This window comes from Pristis pectinata, chromosome 1 (genome assembly GCF_009764475.1).
Source record: "Pristis pectinata isolate sPriPec2 chromosome 1, sPriPec2.1.pri, whole genome shotgun sequence".
Lineage (NCBI taxonomy): Eukaryota > Metazoa > Chordata > Chondrichthyes > Rhinopristiformes > Pristidae > Pristis > Pristis pectinata.
This window is the reverse complement of record NC_067405.1, coordinates 14,143,193-14,161,338: the sequence shown is the minus strand read 5'-3', so window position 1 is coordinate 14,161,338 and position 18,146 is coordinate 14,143,193. Positions and strand designations below refer to the sequence as shown.

The following is an 18,146-nucleotide window of genomic DNA, read 5'->3' as shown; positions in this document are numbered from 1 at the left end:
CCAGAGATATGCCAATTAATGTCAAAGACAAAAGCGAGTAAAGCTGCATATTAGCATATAGAAAGTGAGTAAATATGGAAGAGTACACAATCTTGGCAGAAAGTGGGTCAGTTGACATTATATGGGAGAATTTATAACCCACGTTATCCTCATACAGTGCTCTACAGTGACAATTTCAGAATTGGCCTGAGTATTTGCAATGCATCATGCTGTGGTTCGTTTTAACAATGTCAGTGTTAGGTGGCTCTTTCAAAACATATCCAAATGAACACTTTAATAGTCTTGCCCGACCTGAATTTGCATCTCAGTTATGCCTAGGTTTTCACAACAATCTCTGTTTCAGCTAGTTCAGTAATGAGGCTCTGGTTTGGGAATCATCAGCTGCTGAATCCAGTTTCTCCTCCAAAGAGATCAGACAATTGAATCCTAAGCCGCTACACTCCCTGCCTTTCTAATTTGTTTTGCCCACATGACTAGTAATACAAATATTGCTTTTTCCTTTCTTTTCTCTGTGTAGAACAGGGTTAAACAAATCAACAACCCAAGTTACAATTTCCTTGAATTTTGAGAGACTTTAAAACATACAATATAGAACAATACAGCACAGGAACAGGCCCTCCATCCCACCATCCCACCATTTCTGCATTGACCATGATGCCAAACTAAATTAATCCCATCTGCCTGCACGTGGTCTATGTCCCTCTATTCCCTGCCTGTTCATGTGTCTGTCTAAATGTCTCTTAAACATTGCTATTGTATCTGCTTCTACCACTTCCCCTGCAGCATGTTTCAGGCACCTACCACACTCTGCGTATAAAAAAACTTGCCTTGCGCATCTCCTTTAAATGCCCCTCTGTCCCCATACCTTAAACCTGTGCCCTCCAGTATTTGACATTTCCAACCTGGGAAAGAGACTCTATCAATGTCTCTCCTAATTTTACATACTTCTATCAGGTCATCCCCTCAGCCTCCTTTGCACCAGAGAAAACAATCTGTCCAATCTCTCCTTGTAGCTAATATTCCCCAATCTAGGCAACATCCTGGTGAACCTCTTCTGCACTCCTTCCATTCCCAATTTTTATACTTAATGCTCTGACAAATGAAGGCAAGTACGTCTTGGAGTGAACATCACCAATAGCCTGTCCTGGTCCAACCACGTAGACGCCACGGCCAAGAAAGCTCACCAGTGCCTCTACTTCTTCAGGAGGGTAAAGAAATTTGGCATATCCCCTTTGACACTCACCAAATTTTATCGATGCACCATAGAAAGCATCCTATCTGGATGCATCACAGTTTGGTATGGCAATTGCTCTGCCCAAAACCACAAGAAACTGCAGAGCGTTGTATACACGGCCCAGCACATCACGGAAACCAGCCTCCACTCCATGGACTCTGTCTATACTTCTCGCTGCCTTGGTGAGGCAGCCAGCATAATCAAAGACCCCACCCACCTGGGTCATTCTCTCTTCTCTCCTCTCCCATCAGGCAGAAGATATAGGAGCCTGAGGGCACATACCACCAGGCTCAAGGACAGCTTCTATCCCCATTGTGATAAGACTATTGAACGGTTCCCTTATACGATGAGATGGACTCTTGACCTCACAATCCACCTTGTTTGACCTTGCATCTTATTGTCTACCTGCAATGCACTTCGCTGTAGCTGTGACACTTTACTCTGTATTCTGTTATTGTTTTTACTCTGTACTACCTCAATGCACTGTGTAATGAATTGATCCGTACGAACGGTATACAAGACAAGTTTTTCGCTGTACCTCGGTACAAGTGACAGTAATAAACCAATACCAACACATCAATGCTCCTAAATGTCCTGCCATTCACTGCACACTTTTGTTTTGCATTTGATGTCCCAAAATGCATCACCTTTCGCTTGTCTGGATTAAACTCCATGTGCTATTTCTCTGCCCAAATTTCCAACCGATTTATATCCTGCTTTCCTCACTATTCACAACTCCATCAACTTTCACGTTTTGTATATTGCAAAGAACAGAGGTGCCAGCGCTGATCCTTGCAGGATACCACTGATCAAAGACCTCCTGTCAGAACAGCTCCTCTCTACCACTTCTATGAACAGGCCAAGTTTGGATTCAATTTGCCAAATTACCATGGATCCCATCTGACTTAATATTCTGAACCAGCCTACCGTGAGGGATCTTGTCAAATGCTGTACTGAAGTCCAAGTAGACCACATCCACTGCCACATCCTCATCAATCATCTTCCTCACTTCCTCACAAGACTCAATCAAATTTGTGAGATAGGAACTCCCCTGCACAAAGCAGTGCCGACTATCCCTTATAAGTCCATGCTTTTCAAAATGCGAGTAAATCCTGTCCTAAGAATCTTCGCCAATAATTTCCCTACCACTGATGTTTGGCTCACCTCTGTTGTTTGGCACTGATGTTTGGCAATCTCCTCTGTTGCTTCCCTCAGTATCCTGGGGACTTATTCACCTTGTTCTTTGGGAAAACTCTTACGTACTTAAGAGTGAGGACATAAGAGCAGGAGTCGGTCATTTGGCTGTTCGAGCCAAATCTACCATTCAACAACTTCACGGCTGATCTTCTACCTCAACTTAATTTTCATGCCCTTTCCTTGATCCCCCAGGTATCCAGAAGTCTATAAGTCTCTGTCTTGAATGAGCTCAATGACCAAGTGTCCACAACCCTCCAGGTGTGGAATTCATCACCCTCTGCATGAAAACATCTCTCCTCATCTCTGTCTAAAGAGCCTACCCATTATTCTCTGAGTTGGATCTACTCTTCAGCCATGATAAACATTCTCCCTGCATCCAGCCTGTTGAGGCCTTTAGGAATATTGTATGTTTCAATGAGGTTTCCTCTCATTTTGTTTCTATTCTAGAGGACACAGGCCTAGTCTATTCAGTCTTGACTCGTTTCTCAAACCAGTCTGGTAAATCTTCACTGCATTCTGTCTATTGGCAAATATATACTTTCCTGGATAAGGAGATCAAAACTGTGCACAGTGCTCCAGGAGCAATCTCACCAGCAGCCTGTATAATCAGAATAAGACAATTTTATTCCTGTACTCAAATCCTCTCATAATAAGAGCCAACCTACCATTTTCCTTCATAATCTCTTGCTGGACCGAAATATGTGACTTCAGTGACTTGTGTACAAGGACATTTAGGTTCTTTGAACAACACCATTATCCAATCTCTCACCATTAAAAAATACTCTGCTTTCCTGTTTTAAGCACCAAAGAGGATACCCTCACATTTTTCCATATTATATTCCATCTGTCATGTCCTTTCTCATTCACTCAGCTTATTTATATCCCTTTGAAGTCTCTTTACATCTTCCTTTTTACTTCCAATCACACCTAGTTTCATATCATCAGCAAACATGATGCCCTCAGCCAACTCATTGATATGGATGGTGAATAGCTGGGAACCAAGTACTCATCCCAACGTATCTCACTAATCACAGCCTGCCAACGTAAGAAGGATCCAAAACAGCTTTCCCCGAATAGTGCATGGCTTTAGTACTGGTTTATTATTGTCACATGCAGTGACATACAGTAAAAAGGTTTTGTTTTGCATGCCATCCAGACAGATCATGCCATACATAATTACACTGAAGTAGTAAAAAGAAAACAGAATGCAGAATATAGTGTTGCAGTTACAAAGAAAGTGCAGTGCAGGTAGACAAATAAAGCGCAAGAGCCACATTGAGGTAGATTGGGAGATCAAGAGTTCAACAGTTCATGTCTTAGCAGAAAACATCTCATAGAGAATATGGAAGTGTCTACCAAGATCAAGTGTTGGAGAGCTGAGCTCACAGCCTTCTGCGTAGGAGTGAGACCATTACTACATGACCCATGCACATATCATGATGGCCACAGAACTAACATACTTGTAGATGGGCAAAAATGTCGGCATGGACATGATGGGCCAAAGGCCCCATTTCTGTGTTGTATCACTCTTTGACTCTATAAACTTAACATGCAGCCAAGCTTATCAGACTAGAAACACTTCAATAAGATCCAGTAAAGTGCAGGAAAAATCTATTTAAGACATCAGAAAAAGTGAGTGTTAGAAAGTGTCAACATTTAAAGAGCGATGCCAGATTCCTGAAGACTTATGATTCTCAGTATTGATCTCCTGGACATGTACTTGATAATAAATGCTCTCACAGTAATAATGAGTTTCATCAGCTGATGGTATAGGGACATCACTGAGAAAGCGAAGATGACACACTGGTAAGTTTGATTAAAATGCTGATGAATTTACAATTAACTGACTTCAGCTTGTGAAAAATTGACTTCAACCTTTTCTCTTCTCCCCTAAGCCTAATTAACAATCAATTTCTGCTTGCTCTCTCTGCACGCAGAGTGTGAAGTGAATCAATGGAAGCAATGACAATGTACATGAATAATTTAAAAATTAATTAAAAACTGACTATTAAGACTGTATTTGTTTAAAATGTCATAATATCTAGTTTCACTTTGCATGTGGGGGGTTGGGTTATCATATGGTTTCATTAAAAAGAAGTTGTTTTGATGAAGATTATGATTTGTTCACTGTGAGTAATGTACAGGCGGTAAGACACATTAACGTGCTAAATTAGCTTGCTGTCATCTTTTATCATGTCCCACAGCTGCCCCAGACTAATTCCACATGATGTTTAAATCACATTGCAGACAACGATAATGTGGATGAAGAGGTACTGAGGGAAAACACAGAAGGCTTCATCGGCTGCCTCTCCTCAGTCCAGTTTAATGGGAATGCTCCGCTGAAGGTTGCCTTGCATCATCCAGGCTCTCCTGCGGTCTCTGTGATAGGACACTTGGTAGAATCAAACTGTGGATCTTCAGCCCTGAGCGAATCAACAGCGTTCACCACCTCGTACTCTTTAACAGGTATCTCACTGTATTGTTTGAAGATAATGGGAGAGAAAGTGTGTCCTTTAGCTCTAAATGTGAGCACAGGTGTTGGTCACCAGCTGAATGTACCTCATGAAATCAATGGAACTGAATGTATAAAGGTGAGGACGAGCAAGGGCCAATTTCTCACATGTATGACCAAAGACACATTTCCACCCCAATATGCATCTGGTCAGAAGATGGCAAGCAGTGTCAAGGTGGTGATATATATAGCAGCCAGTAAAGCTGCTACCTCATAGCTCCAGCTACCCGAGTTCAACCCTGGTGCTGTCATTATGGAGTTTGCTTGTTTTCCCTGGGCTTTCTCGAGGTGCTCCAGTTTCTTCTCATATCCCAAAGGCATAGGTTGGTAGGTTAATTGACCACTATGAGTTTCCTGTTTGTGAGAATGAGTGATAGAGTGTGTGGAGGGTTGCAGAGAATGTGAGGGAAGTAAAATGCGATTGCTGTAAGATTAGCGTAAATGGGTGCTTGATGCTTGGCACAGACTCAGTGGACCAAAGGCCCTGTTTCTCTGCTGTGTAGCTCAATAACTCTAATGATGATAAATCTGAGGGGTTTGAGTGAATGTGATCCATATCAGTGACAAGGCCAGAGGTAGAAGGATGGAGGTCTGCAGACAGAACTATAGAGCTAGATGGCAAAGAATTAGTACTGGTAACACATGCTGGTGAGTGCAAGAAGGAGTGCAGCTGAGGGGTCTTCAATAGAACATAGAACAGTACAGCACAATACAGGCCCTTCGGCCCACAATGTTGAGCCGACCTTTAAACCTCGCCTAAGACTATCTAACCCCTTCCCCCCACATATCCCTCTATTTTAAATTCCTCCATATGCTTATCTAGTAATCTCTTGAATTTGACCAATGTGCCTGCCTTCACCACCGCCCCAGGCAGTGCATTCCATGCCCCAACCACTCTCTGGGTTAAAAACCTCCCTCTGATATCTCTCTTGAACTTCCCACCCATTATTTAAAGCCATGCCTTCTTGTATTGAGCATTGCTGCCCTGGGAAAGAGGCGCTGACTGTCCACTCTATCTATTCCTCTTAATATTTTGTACACCTCTATCATGTCTCCTCTCATCCTCCTTCTCTCCAAAGAGTAAAGCCCTAGCTCGCTTAGTCTCTCCTCATAATGCATACTCTCTAAACCAGGCAGCATCCTGGTAAATCTCCTCTGCACCCTTTCCAATGCTTCCACATCCTTCCTATAATGAGGCAACCAGAACTGGACACAGTACTCTAAGTGTGGTCTAACCAGAGTTTTATAGAGCTGCATCTTTCCTCTTAAACTCGATCCCTCGACTTATGAAAGCTAACACCCCATAAGCTTTCTTAACTACCCTATCCACCTGTGAGGCCTTTAGATTCCAGGGATATTGAGATTGGGTTCCGGATGGGATCTGCCCAAATCAGATCAGTTGCATCTGAACAAGGCTGTGGCCAGTATTCTCACAGAAATGCTTGCATAGACTGTCAGGTTTAAACTAATTAGGCAGGTGAATGAGAATCAGCATGAGGAATTAGAAAGGATAAACAAAGTGTACGAAAGATTTGTAAGAAACAAACATGAGAGTAAGAAATGGAACACAATTACATTGGATCAGATTAAGCAATAATACAGAAGAATTAAGGGGAGCTTTACATTGCATATGTATAACTGCACAAAGTATAGTGAGTTTTAGGTGCAACTAAACAATGGAATTAAGATATAGAGGTGATAAAGACCCCATTCTAAGCAGAATACATTACATTATAAATATTCCTGGATTCAAGGCACTCAGGAAAGAGGGAAGGCAATAATGGAGGGGTGTGTGGTTAAAATTGATGGAATTGAATATTTCAGTGCTGAAGAAGTATGTCCTTAAGGACTCAAGAACAGAACATGCTTGATTACAGCTATAACAATACTGGTGTTCAATGGCATTACCATTGCCAAGTCTTCCCCATTGTTTCCCTGTTGGTCACCTCTGATGACTCACATCTGACATCCCAAGATCTTTTCACCATCTGCGAGGCACAAATCAAGAGCGTGACAGAATGCTCTCCACCTGACTATATAAATGCAGCTCCAATAACACTGAAAAAAAATCCCACAGCATCCAGCAAGAAACAAGTTACTCAATTCTTCCTCTTTTTCTTAAGCAGTTGTTTGGAATCAAGGATAACTTGTTTCTACTCCGGTTCTCTGGATTAGGAGCTGGTTGACAGTAACAATAAAAGAGATGTTTGAGGTGCAGGGTGGTGCAGAAGTTGATGAAGAGGAGGTAATATAAGGAGTGGCTATATTTAAAGAAGATAGGTCTCTAGGACAAGATGGGATGTATCCTAGTTTGTGGAGCAATGTAACAGTAGATACTGCAGAGGTACTGATTATTATCAGCCCAAGATACAGAAGTGAAGCCGGAAGACTGGAAAGTTGCAGGTATTACACATTTTTTTCAAAACAATAATTCAGAAGAAAGTTAATGGACACTTGGAAGAGTATACATTAATTGATGGAAGCCATCATGAATTGTTTACAAAGAGAAGTTGAATTTAACTAAGTTTAATTCAAATTTTTCATTTGGTAACAGAGACAATTATTAAGAGAAATGTGGTTGACATGGTGCAACTGGATTTCAGAGATATATTGTATAAAATACAATATAAGAGGCTTGAGAGAAAGCTGAACATTCATGGAATTAAAGGATTGTGGCCACATAGCTTAAGGAAGCAGAACCATTTTCTTTTGGACTAGAGGATTTTACACACTTGAATTTCCAGGGGTATCACCACATTTCTTGATATATATTAAGACTTTTCTTGGTTGCACAGGGGACAATGTTATAATTTGCAGAGAACTCAGATCCTGGAATTATTATGAATAATGAGGATAGGGATAAACTTCAACGGGACATAGATTAACTGGTGGAATGGGCAGACACAGCAGCCAAGATTTAGTGCAGAAAAGTGTGGAGAGATAGATCCTGGTAGGAAAAATGAGGAGACATATTACAATGTAAACTGATTCTTTCTAGAGGAGTTGCAGGAATGGAGAGACATGAGCAAATGTATGAATACAATTTTTGATGTTAGCAGGCCAGGCTGAGGAAGCATCTTTACTGTGACTATAATAGTATTTTCATGCTTAATATGGTCAGTGGTAGTACACTGGATCCTGGACTTCATAAACAGAGGCATAGTGTACATAAGTGAGCAAGTTATGATGAACTTATTGGTAAAGTCTGGTTCAGCCACAGCTAGAGTATTATATGTAATTCTGGTCACTGAACTTTAGGAAAGATGCAAAGGTTTTGGAGGAGATACAGAAAAGATTTATTGAAATGGTTCCTGGGTCCTGGGTCTCATAAATAGAAGCAATGAAAAAACAAAAGTTATGTTGAGCCTGTACAAAACTATAAGTAGCCCATAACTGCAACACTGCACCCCATTCTTATTCCTACACCTGAAGAAAAATATGTGCTAGAGGGGATGTGTTAAAGGGGATGATTCCAGAGATGAGGTACTTCGGCTACAAGGTTAGACTGGTGAACTGGGGTTATTCTCCTTTGGGGCAAAGAATCTTGACAGAAAATTTGCTGGAGATCTACAAGATCATGACTGATTTATATTCGGTAAATAACGGGAAGATGTTCCCTTTAGTGGCTGGTACAATGACTAGAAGACACAGATTTAGAAATCTGGAAGAAAGATACAAGGACAATGTGATAAAAAGTTTTTTCTTACTGAGAGTTATTAGGATTGGGAGTTCACTTCTCTATGGCTGGTGGAAACAGAATCAATCAGTACTTCAATAAGCAATAGGTGCAAAGCTGTGGGGAAAGAGTAGGAAATTGTTCTACCATGAGCCAGCATAGTCTTGATAGGTGAATGGCCCCTTTCTCTGCCATTACAATTCTATGATTCTATGTTTCTGTGAGGGTCATGTACAGGGAAAGGCCAGAGAACCTGGGATTGTCCTCCTTTGGTAGCGAAAGTTGACAAATATGTCAGTGTTCAGAACAACAAGGGTAGACAGGATAGAGAGAAACCACTGAAGGATCCCAAACCTCAGGACAGAAAATTAAGGTGATTGAAATAAGAAGGAAATATGAGACATGGAAAGACTCTTTTTGGGTGGAGCATCTGGAATATATTTACGAACAGGTGGTGGGAGCAGGTTCAATCAGAGATCTTAAAAGGCAATTTTATTAATACTTGAAAGAAAAGAAATTGTTGGGCTATTGAGAAGGGAGTGGAACTAAAAGCATTGCTTTTACCAAGAGCCAACATGCACTCAGAGGCATGGTGATGCAGCAGTTAGTGCCATGGTCTCACAGCTCCAGTAACCCACAAGGCTGTCTGCACAAGGCAACTTATCAATTCTAGGCACAGCTAGCCTTTCCAGTGCATCGACTCTTTCAATTTTCATCTTTATTATCACCTCCACAAGTCTGATTCTACTGCTATTTGGTCATCATCCCCTTTTTTAATAAGCACAGATACAACGTAAGTAATCCAGCCACACTGAACATTTACCTATATATATTTCATACCTGCCTTCTTGTTCCTCATAACTTTCTCAGTCTATTGCACTTTGACATGGTACTGCTTCCTTCTGTACTACAATTCTACACCCTCAGTCCTTTGTTTACATTATTCTTCTTTTCTGCTTCTACACATTTCAGAATCATATTTATTATCACTGACTTATACGATGTGAAATTTGTTGTTTTGCAGCAGCAGTACAGTGCAAAGACATAAATATCACTATAAATTACAAAAATAAATAATGCAAAAAAAAGAATAAAAAGGTGGTATTCATGGGTTCATGGACCATTCAGAAATCTGATGGCAGAGGGGAAGAAGCTGTTCCTGAATCATTAAGTGTGAGTCTTCAGGCTCCTGTACCTCCTCCCCAGTGGTAGTAACGAGAAGAGGTCATGTCCCAAATGGCGAGGGTCCTTAATAATGGACGCCGACTTCCTGAGTCACCGCCTCTTGAAGTTGTCCTCGATGGTGGGGAGGGTTGTGCCTGTGATGGAGCTGGCTGAGTCTACAACCCTCTGCAGCCTCTTGTGATCTTGTGCATTGGAGGTTCCATACCAGGCTGAGATGCAACCGGTCAGAATGCTCTCCACCATACCTCTATAGAACTGTACCCACAATAAATTCCCTCCTCCAACCCATCCTGAAACTGAAGCCAAGCAGATCAGGAGTGCCCTTCCTGGCTTCAGAGCACTATTGGGGGCCAGAAAATGATTGAGAAGGATTAAATACAAAGAATTACATGTCACAGTAAAAAGCTATTTGGTCCAACCAATCTATACCAGTGCCCACTCATGGCTTCCTCATCCCTTTCTCCAGTTACACCTATCAACCTAATCCCCTATTCGTTTTCCCCTCATTTGCCTGTTCAGCTATCCATTAAATGCATTGATACTATTTACTTCAAGCTCTCCGAGTGGTAGTGAGGCCTACAGTCACACTCAAGTCCTACAGGTGTCATGACAAGCATTGCGACAATCCACAACAGTGATTTGAAAGAGAGTGAGACTGAAAACAAAAACTGAAGACAAAATGGCCATGTTCCAAATATTCTCCTCATTCTGTTGACATAACATACAGTGTAGATTTTACAAATGGGCATGTTGTAAATAGAGTGGTTAGACAATGATTCCATCATTTGGGGGAAGTGGTTGCAAAGATGGATGCAAATTCTCATTGGAAGCAATGCCATTTAGGGCCATTATTGCAAAAGGTATTTGCCTTCTTAACAGTTTGCCTTCTTAACTACTTGTTGCACATAACCGCAAACATTTTGAACACAGATCTTTCTGAACTTCACTCATTTCTAGTATCCTTCCATCGATATAATAATACACATTTTGAGTCTTCTTACCATCTTCACACTTTCCCATATTAAATTCCATTTGCCAAGTTTACACCTACTCAATCAAGTCTCTCTATATCTTGTTGCAGTCACAATAACCTCATTACATTTTGTCCTTCCGGTTATTTTCATGTCAGCAGTAAACTCATATATATTACCCCTGGTTGCCACATTCAGCACTGATCTCGTGGCACCCCACCAGTTCCTTGTCAAGCAACAGCCTGACATCATCATACTCACAGTCACACTGATGGCACATTGTTGCTGCACTGTGTACTGTCTACAAACTGCCACCAAGGAGGACAAGGGGATTGTTGCAAGGGAACATCACCACTTGCATGTTTCCCTTCAAGCTGCACACCATGCTGCCATGGAATTATATAGTCATTCCTTCATCAACACTGGGCCTAAAATCGTGGTACGCCCCACTCAACAGCATTGTTAGAATAAGATAAGATATCTTCATTAGTCACATGTACATCAAAACACACAGTGAAATGCATCTTTTGCATTGAGTGTTCTGGGGGCAGTCCACAAGAGTCACTATGCTTCCGGTGCCAACATAGCATGCCTACAACTTCCTAACCTTCCTAACCCATACGGCCTTAGAATACCTTCACTAGAAGGACCACAGTGGTTTAAGGTGGCAGGTCACCACCAATTTGTCAAGAGCAATTAGGGATAGGCAGTAAATACTGGGTTTGCCAGTGATACTCAGACCCTGAAAAATGAATAAATAAATATGCCTCCAGTTCTGAAAGTGGCCCCATTTATTGCAGTTCCTGCCTGTTAAATCTTTATTCAATCCATGCCTGTGTATTACCCAAATCCTAATGCTCTAACTTTGCTTAATGACCTCTTGTGGAACCTAATCAAAGACTCTTCTGAAAATCCAACTACACCACATCCACCAGTTCACACTTATGTATTCAACTAATTAGAACCTGTGGTTGTCTCCAACCTGACGACCTCAACATAGACTTCTCTAACTTCTGATAACTGCTACCCTCTTCTCCTCCCTTTATTCTCCCACCTTCCCTGCCCCCATTCCTGTGGCCCCCTCCCCCTTTCTCTTTACCTTTCCCCTTCCCCTTCCCCCCCACATGACCTGCCCATCTATTCCCCACCTCCTTCCCTTTATTCCATGGTCCACTGCCCTCTCCCACTGGATTCCTTCTTCTTCAGCCCTTTGCCTCTCCTACCCATCACCTCTCAGCTTCTGGCATCACCTCCTCCACCACCCACCTAACTTCCCCCTCACCTGGACTTACCTATCACCTGTGTGTGCTCCTCCCCCGACCTCCTTATTCTGGCTTCTGCCCTTTTCCTTTCCAGTCCCGATGAAGGGTGCCAACCGGAAACATTGACTGTTTATTTGCCTCCATGGATGCTGCCTGACCTGCTGAGTTCCTCCAGCACTTTATATGTGTTGCTCCAGATTCCAGCAGCTGCAAAATCTCTTGTGTCTCTGTGGTAATCTTTCATCCTCTTGCTTATCAAGCAAGATCTTATTCATCAGGGAGTTTATTCAAAGGCTCTAATTACACTGCCTTTATGAGGAAAACCATTCCAAAGATTATTAATCCTCTGAGAGAAAAACATTGCCTCATTGCTGTTTTAAATGATCAATGCTTTGTTTTTAAATGGTGACTCCTAGCGCTAGGTTCTCCCACAAGATGAAACACCCTCTCCGCATCCACCTTATTAAGTTTATCAGTGTTTACATGTTTAAATCAACTCCCCTCTCACTCTTCTAGACTCCAGCAAATAGAAGCCCAGCATATCCAAACTTTCCTCAGAAGAAAACTTCTCCATTACATCTTCTCAAATCATCTAAAAGACTGCACTGCTGTAGCACTACCTCAGAGTATAATTTTCACCAAAGGAGAAACAAAATAGAAAGAATAATACAGAAAAACTCGATTAATCCAGCACACTCAGGACTTAAGCGGTGCTGTACTGACAGATTTTCCGGATCATTGGAGACTGAAAAGTATTGGCATTCGGAGGGACCTGGATACCTTTCTACTTGAATCAATCCCATGCTGATAGAGCAAACAACTAGGAAGGCAGACACACTTTTAATTCATTTTCTAAAGATGATACACAATAATATAATAAACTCTCCAGTGAACCTGGTAAGTATAAAGGAAATGTGAGAAATGGGGCTGCTGTGATTTTTAAAATGATTACAAATGAGAGCTATGTAAGTTTAAAGTGGGTGTGGGAAATGGAGTTTCAGTGAGTCTCAAGGGAGCATGGGAAAAAGGGCTCCAGTGGGTTTAAAGGGAATGTGGGAAACTGGGTCCTGGTAAGTTTAAAGGGAGCACAGGAAATGGGCCCTGGAGAGTTCAAAGGAAGCATGAGAACCAGCCTCCTCTCCATGGACTCTGTCTATACCTCTTGCTGCCTTGGTGAAGCAGTCAGCATAATCAAAGACCATATCCACCTGGGTCATACTCTCTTCTCCCCTCTCCCATCAGTGGAAGATACAGGAGCCTGAGGGCACATACCACGCTCAAGGACAGCTTCTATACCACTGTGATAAGATGATTGAATGGTTCCCTTATATGTTGAGATGGACTCTTGACCTCACAATCTACGTTAATATGACTTTGCACCTTATTGTCTACCTGCAATGCACTTCCCTGCAGCTGTGACACTTTACTCTGTATTCTGTTATTATTTTTACCTTGTACTACCTCAATGCACTGTGTACGAATGCTATGCAAGAGAAGTTTTTCACTGCACCTCAGTACAAGTGACAATAATAAACCAATATTGGTATTGGTTTATTATTGTCACTTGCACCAAGGTACAGTGAAAAGCTTGTCTTACAAACCGATCGTAGAGGTCAATTCATTACACAGTGCAGTTACATTGAGCTAGTACAAAGTCCATTGATGTAGTACAGGTAAAGGCAGTAACAGTACAGAGGAAAGGGTCACAGCTACAGAGAAAATGCTGTGCAATAAGGTGCAAGGTCACAACAAGGTAGATCGTGAGGTCATAGTCCATCTCATTGTATAAGGGAACCGTTCAATAGTATTATCACAGTGGGGTAGAAGCTGTCCTTAAGTCTGATGGTACGTGCCCTCAGGCACCTGTATCTTCTACCCGATGGAAGAGTAGAGAAGAGAGAATGTCCCAGGTGGGTGGGATCTTTGATTATGCTGGCTGCAACACCAAGACAATGAGAGGTAAATACAGAGTCCAAGGAGGGAAGGCTGGTGTCTGTGATGCACTGGGCTGTGTCCCCAACTCTCTGAAGCTTCTTGCGGTCCTGGGCAGAGCAGTTGCCGTACCAAGTCGTGATACATCCAGATAGGATGCTTTCAATGGTGCTTCGGTGAAAGTTGGTGAAAGTCAAAGGGGACAAGCCAAATTTCTTTAGCCTCCTGAGGAAGTAGAGGATAAATATCCTGAGGATAAATACCAATACCAATCAGGGCCCGGTGAGTTTAAAGGGAGATTGGGAAGTGGGAAGGCCATGAGTTTATAGGGAGATTGGAAAGTGGGAAGACCATGAGTTTAAAGGGAGCGGGGGAAACATCAGCTAGTGAAAAAGATGCTGAATCATCAGTATTTCCAAATAAGCAGTCAGCAAATTATCAGGGTTTTACTGTGTGATCGTATTGACAAGAGATCAGTTCAAGGCCTCACAGTAGTTTCAGCAGAGTGGCTGAAGCATGTAGGAATGACATTGGTGTCAAATAATTAAAAATAATTAACAATCAGCAAACACCAGACCTGGCACTCTCGTTAATGGAACCCATCCAATCTGATGGTCCCCAATTTACTTCACATCAGTTTCAAGAACGAATTAAAACATAACATTGCATGAACTGAAAATCTGAACTTGGAAGTGGAAAGTGCTAGAAAACACTCAGCATGTTTTGTGGTACCTGAAGATGTTAATATTTATGGAAGGTCAAAATTGTAACATCAACTCTATGTCTCTTTCCCAAGATGCTGCTCAATCTGTTGAGTGTTTTACATCATTTTCTGTTTTTTATTGCAAGAACTAATGAAGCTGATAATGGAATATTGTCAGCAATGAATCTATGTTGTCATTGTATTTGCCGCATAAACATTTTCTGAGAATCTGCAACAATTTAAAAACAACCTGAAAAAATATTGCAATGGAAATGCACTCAAAAGTTACTCAGGCTTTTTCTTACATTCACTGATACAAAATCAAAATACTGCAGATACTGGAAATCCGAAATTAGAAAAAAAACCACAAAATGTGGGAATTATCCAGAAGACCAAGCAGCATCTGTGGAGGAAACATAGAACCATAGAACCATACAGCACAAAACAGGCCCTTCGGCCCACCATGTTGTGCCGTCCATCAAACCACCCTCACACTATCTAAACCCTTTCCTCCCGTATATCTCTGTATCTCACATTCCTTCATGTGCCTATCCAACAAACTCTTGAACCTATCCAATGTATCTGCCTCCACCACCACCCCAGGCAGTGCATTCCATGCACCAACCACTCTCTGGGTGAAAAACCTCCCACTGACATCTCCCCTGAACCTCCCACCCATAACCTTAAAGCCATGCCCTCTCGTCTTGAGCATTGGTGCCCTGGGAAGGAGGCGCTGGCTGTCTACTCTATCTATTCCTCTCAATATTTTATATACCTCTATCATGTTTCCTCTCATCCTCCTCCTTTCCAGTGAATAAAGCCCTAGCACCTTAAGCCTGTGCTCATATTCCATATGCTCTAATCCAGGCAGCATCCTGGTAAATCTCCTCTGCACCCTCTCCAACGCCTCCACATCCTTCCTATAATGAGGCGACCAGAACTGAACACAGTACTCTAAGTGTGGTCTAACTAGAGTTTTGTAAAGCTGCATCATCACTTCGCAGCTCTTAAACTCAATCCCACGATTTATGAAAGCTAACATCCCATAGGCCTTCTTAACTGCTCTTTCCACCTGTGAGGCAACTTTCAGTGAACTGTGAATATGAACCCCCAGGTCCCTCTGCTCCTCTACACTGCCAAGTACCTTGCCATTTACCCTGTACTCTGCCCTGAAGTTTGTCCTTCCAAAGTGTACCACCTCACACTTCTCCGGATTGAACTCCATCTGTCACTCGTCAGCCCAGCTCTGCATCCTATCAATATCCCTCTGTAAGCTCCGACAGCCCTCCACACTATCCACAACACCGCCGATCTTAGTGTCGTCCGCAAACTTATTAACCCAGCCTTCCACCCCCTCATCTAAGTCATCTATAACTATCACAAAAAGTAGAGGTCCCAGAACCGATCCCTGCGGGACACCACTAGTCACTGCCCTCCAACTCGAGGGCACTCCTTCCACCACAACCCTCTGCTTTATACAGGCAAGCTAATTCCTAATCCACACAGACAAGCTTCCCTGGATCCCTTGGCCTCTGACCTTCTGAAGAAGCCTATCATGAGGAACCTTATCAAACGCCTTACTAAAATCCATATAGACCACATCCACCGCACTACCCTCATCAATCTTCCTCGTCACCTCCTCAAAGAACTCTATCAGGCTTGTGAGGCAAGATCTTCCCTTCACAAAGCCATGCTGGCTGTTCCTAATCAGTCCATGATTCTCCAGGTGTTCATGGATCCTATCCCTTAGAATCCTTTCCAACAGCTTACCCACCACAGACGTAAGACCCACCGGTCTGTAATTCCCTGGACTATCCCTACTACCTTTTTTGAACAAGGGCACAACATTTGCCACCCTCCAATCCTCCGGCACCATCCCCGTGGACAACTTACCAGCAGTTCAACAATCTCCTCCCTCGCCTCTCGAAGCAGCCTGGGGAAAATCCCATCAGGCCCTGGAGATTTATCTGTCTTGATATTATTTAACAACTTCAACACATCCTCTCTCTTGATATCTACAACCTCGAGAATATTACCCCTACCAGCACTCCCTTCCGCGTCATCAAGACCCCTCTCTTTGGTGAATACCGAAGAGAAGTATTCATTGAGAACTTCTCCCACTTCCACCGCCTCCAGGCACATTCTCCCACCTTTGTCTTTAATCGGACCTACCTTTACCCTAGCCATCCTCCTACCCTTCACATACGTGAAAAAGGCCTTGGGATTTTCCTTAACCCTACTAGCCAAAGCCTTTTCATGTCCCCTTCTTGCTCTCCTCAGCCCTTTCTTAAGTTCCTTCCTCGCTACTCTATATTCCTCATGGGCTCTGTCTGAACCTTGCTGCTTATACCTTATGTATGCTACCTTCTTCTCCCTAACTAGTTGTTCCACCTCTCTCGTCACCCACGGTTCCTTCACCCTGCCATTCCTTCTCTGCCTCACCGGGACATATTTATCCCTAACATCCTGCATAAGATCCCTGAACATCGACCACATCTCCCTGGTACATTTCCCTTCAAAAAGGACATCCCACTTTACACTCCCAAGTTCTCTCCTTATAGCCTCATAGTTTGCCCTTTCCCAATTAAATATCATCTTGTCCTCTCTGCACCTGTCCCTGTCCATGACAATTTTAAAGGTTACGGAGCAATGGTCACTGTCCCCCAAATGCTCACCCACCAATAGATCCTTCACCTGTCCCGGTTCATTTCCTAAAACTAGATCTAGCATGGCATTCCCTCTAGTCGGCCTGTCAACATACTGCGTCAGGAATCCCTCCTGGACACATTTAACAAATTCCGTCCCATCTAAACCTTTGGCACTAAGCAGGTTCCAGTCTATATTTGGGAAGTTGAAGTCTCCCATTATAACAACCCTGTTATTTTTGCTTCTCTCCAAACACTGCCTGCCAATCTGCTCCTCTATATCTCTACTGCTACCGGGGGGCCTATAGAATACTCCTAGTATAGTAACTGCTCCTTTCTTGTTCCTTACTTCCACCCATACACACTCTAGAGATGATCCTTCTTCAACATCCATCCTTTCCACAGCCGTAACAGTGTCCCTGACCAGTATCGCCACCCCTCCTCCTCTTCTCCCCCCTTCCCCATCCCTCTTAAAACACCGAAAACCAGGAATATTCAATATCCAGTCCTGCCCTGACGTCAGCCACGTCTCAGTAATAGCCACAATATCATAGTCCCCCATACTTATCCAAGCCCTCAGTTCATCTCCCTTGTTCCGGACACTTCTTGCATTTAAGTAAACACACTTCAGTCCATCTACCTTACTACTTTTATAGCCTGTACTCTGCTTCTCCTTCCCCAAATCCTCTCTACCTGTTTGATCTAACTTTTCCCCATCCCCTTCTTCCTCTGACCTACTCCTCTGGTTTCCTTCCCCCTCACAAACTAGTTTAAACCCTCCCGAACCACCCTAGCAAACCTAGCCGCAAGGACATTGACCCCCTTCTGG

General features: G+C 42.8%; 1 protein-coding gene across 1 annotated transcript in view; it reads left to right on the top strand.

Moving 5' to 3' along the window:
* Positions 1-18,146, top strand: part of LOC127575517 (contactin-associated protein-like 5) — a 611,376-nt gene that overhangs the window by 519,185 nt on the left and 74,045 nt on the right. The window contains exon 22 of the mRNA XM_052025454.1: positions 4,679-4,897. Coding sequence (XP_051881414.1) covers positions 4,679-4,897 — 219 coding nt within the window. The remainder of the gene's footprint in view (positions 1-4,678; positions 4,898-18,146) is intronic.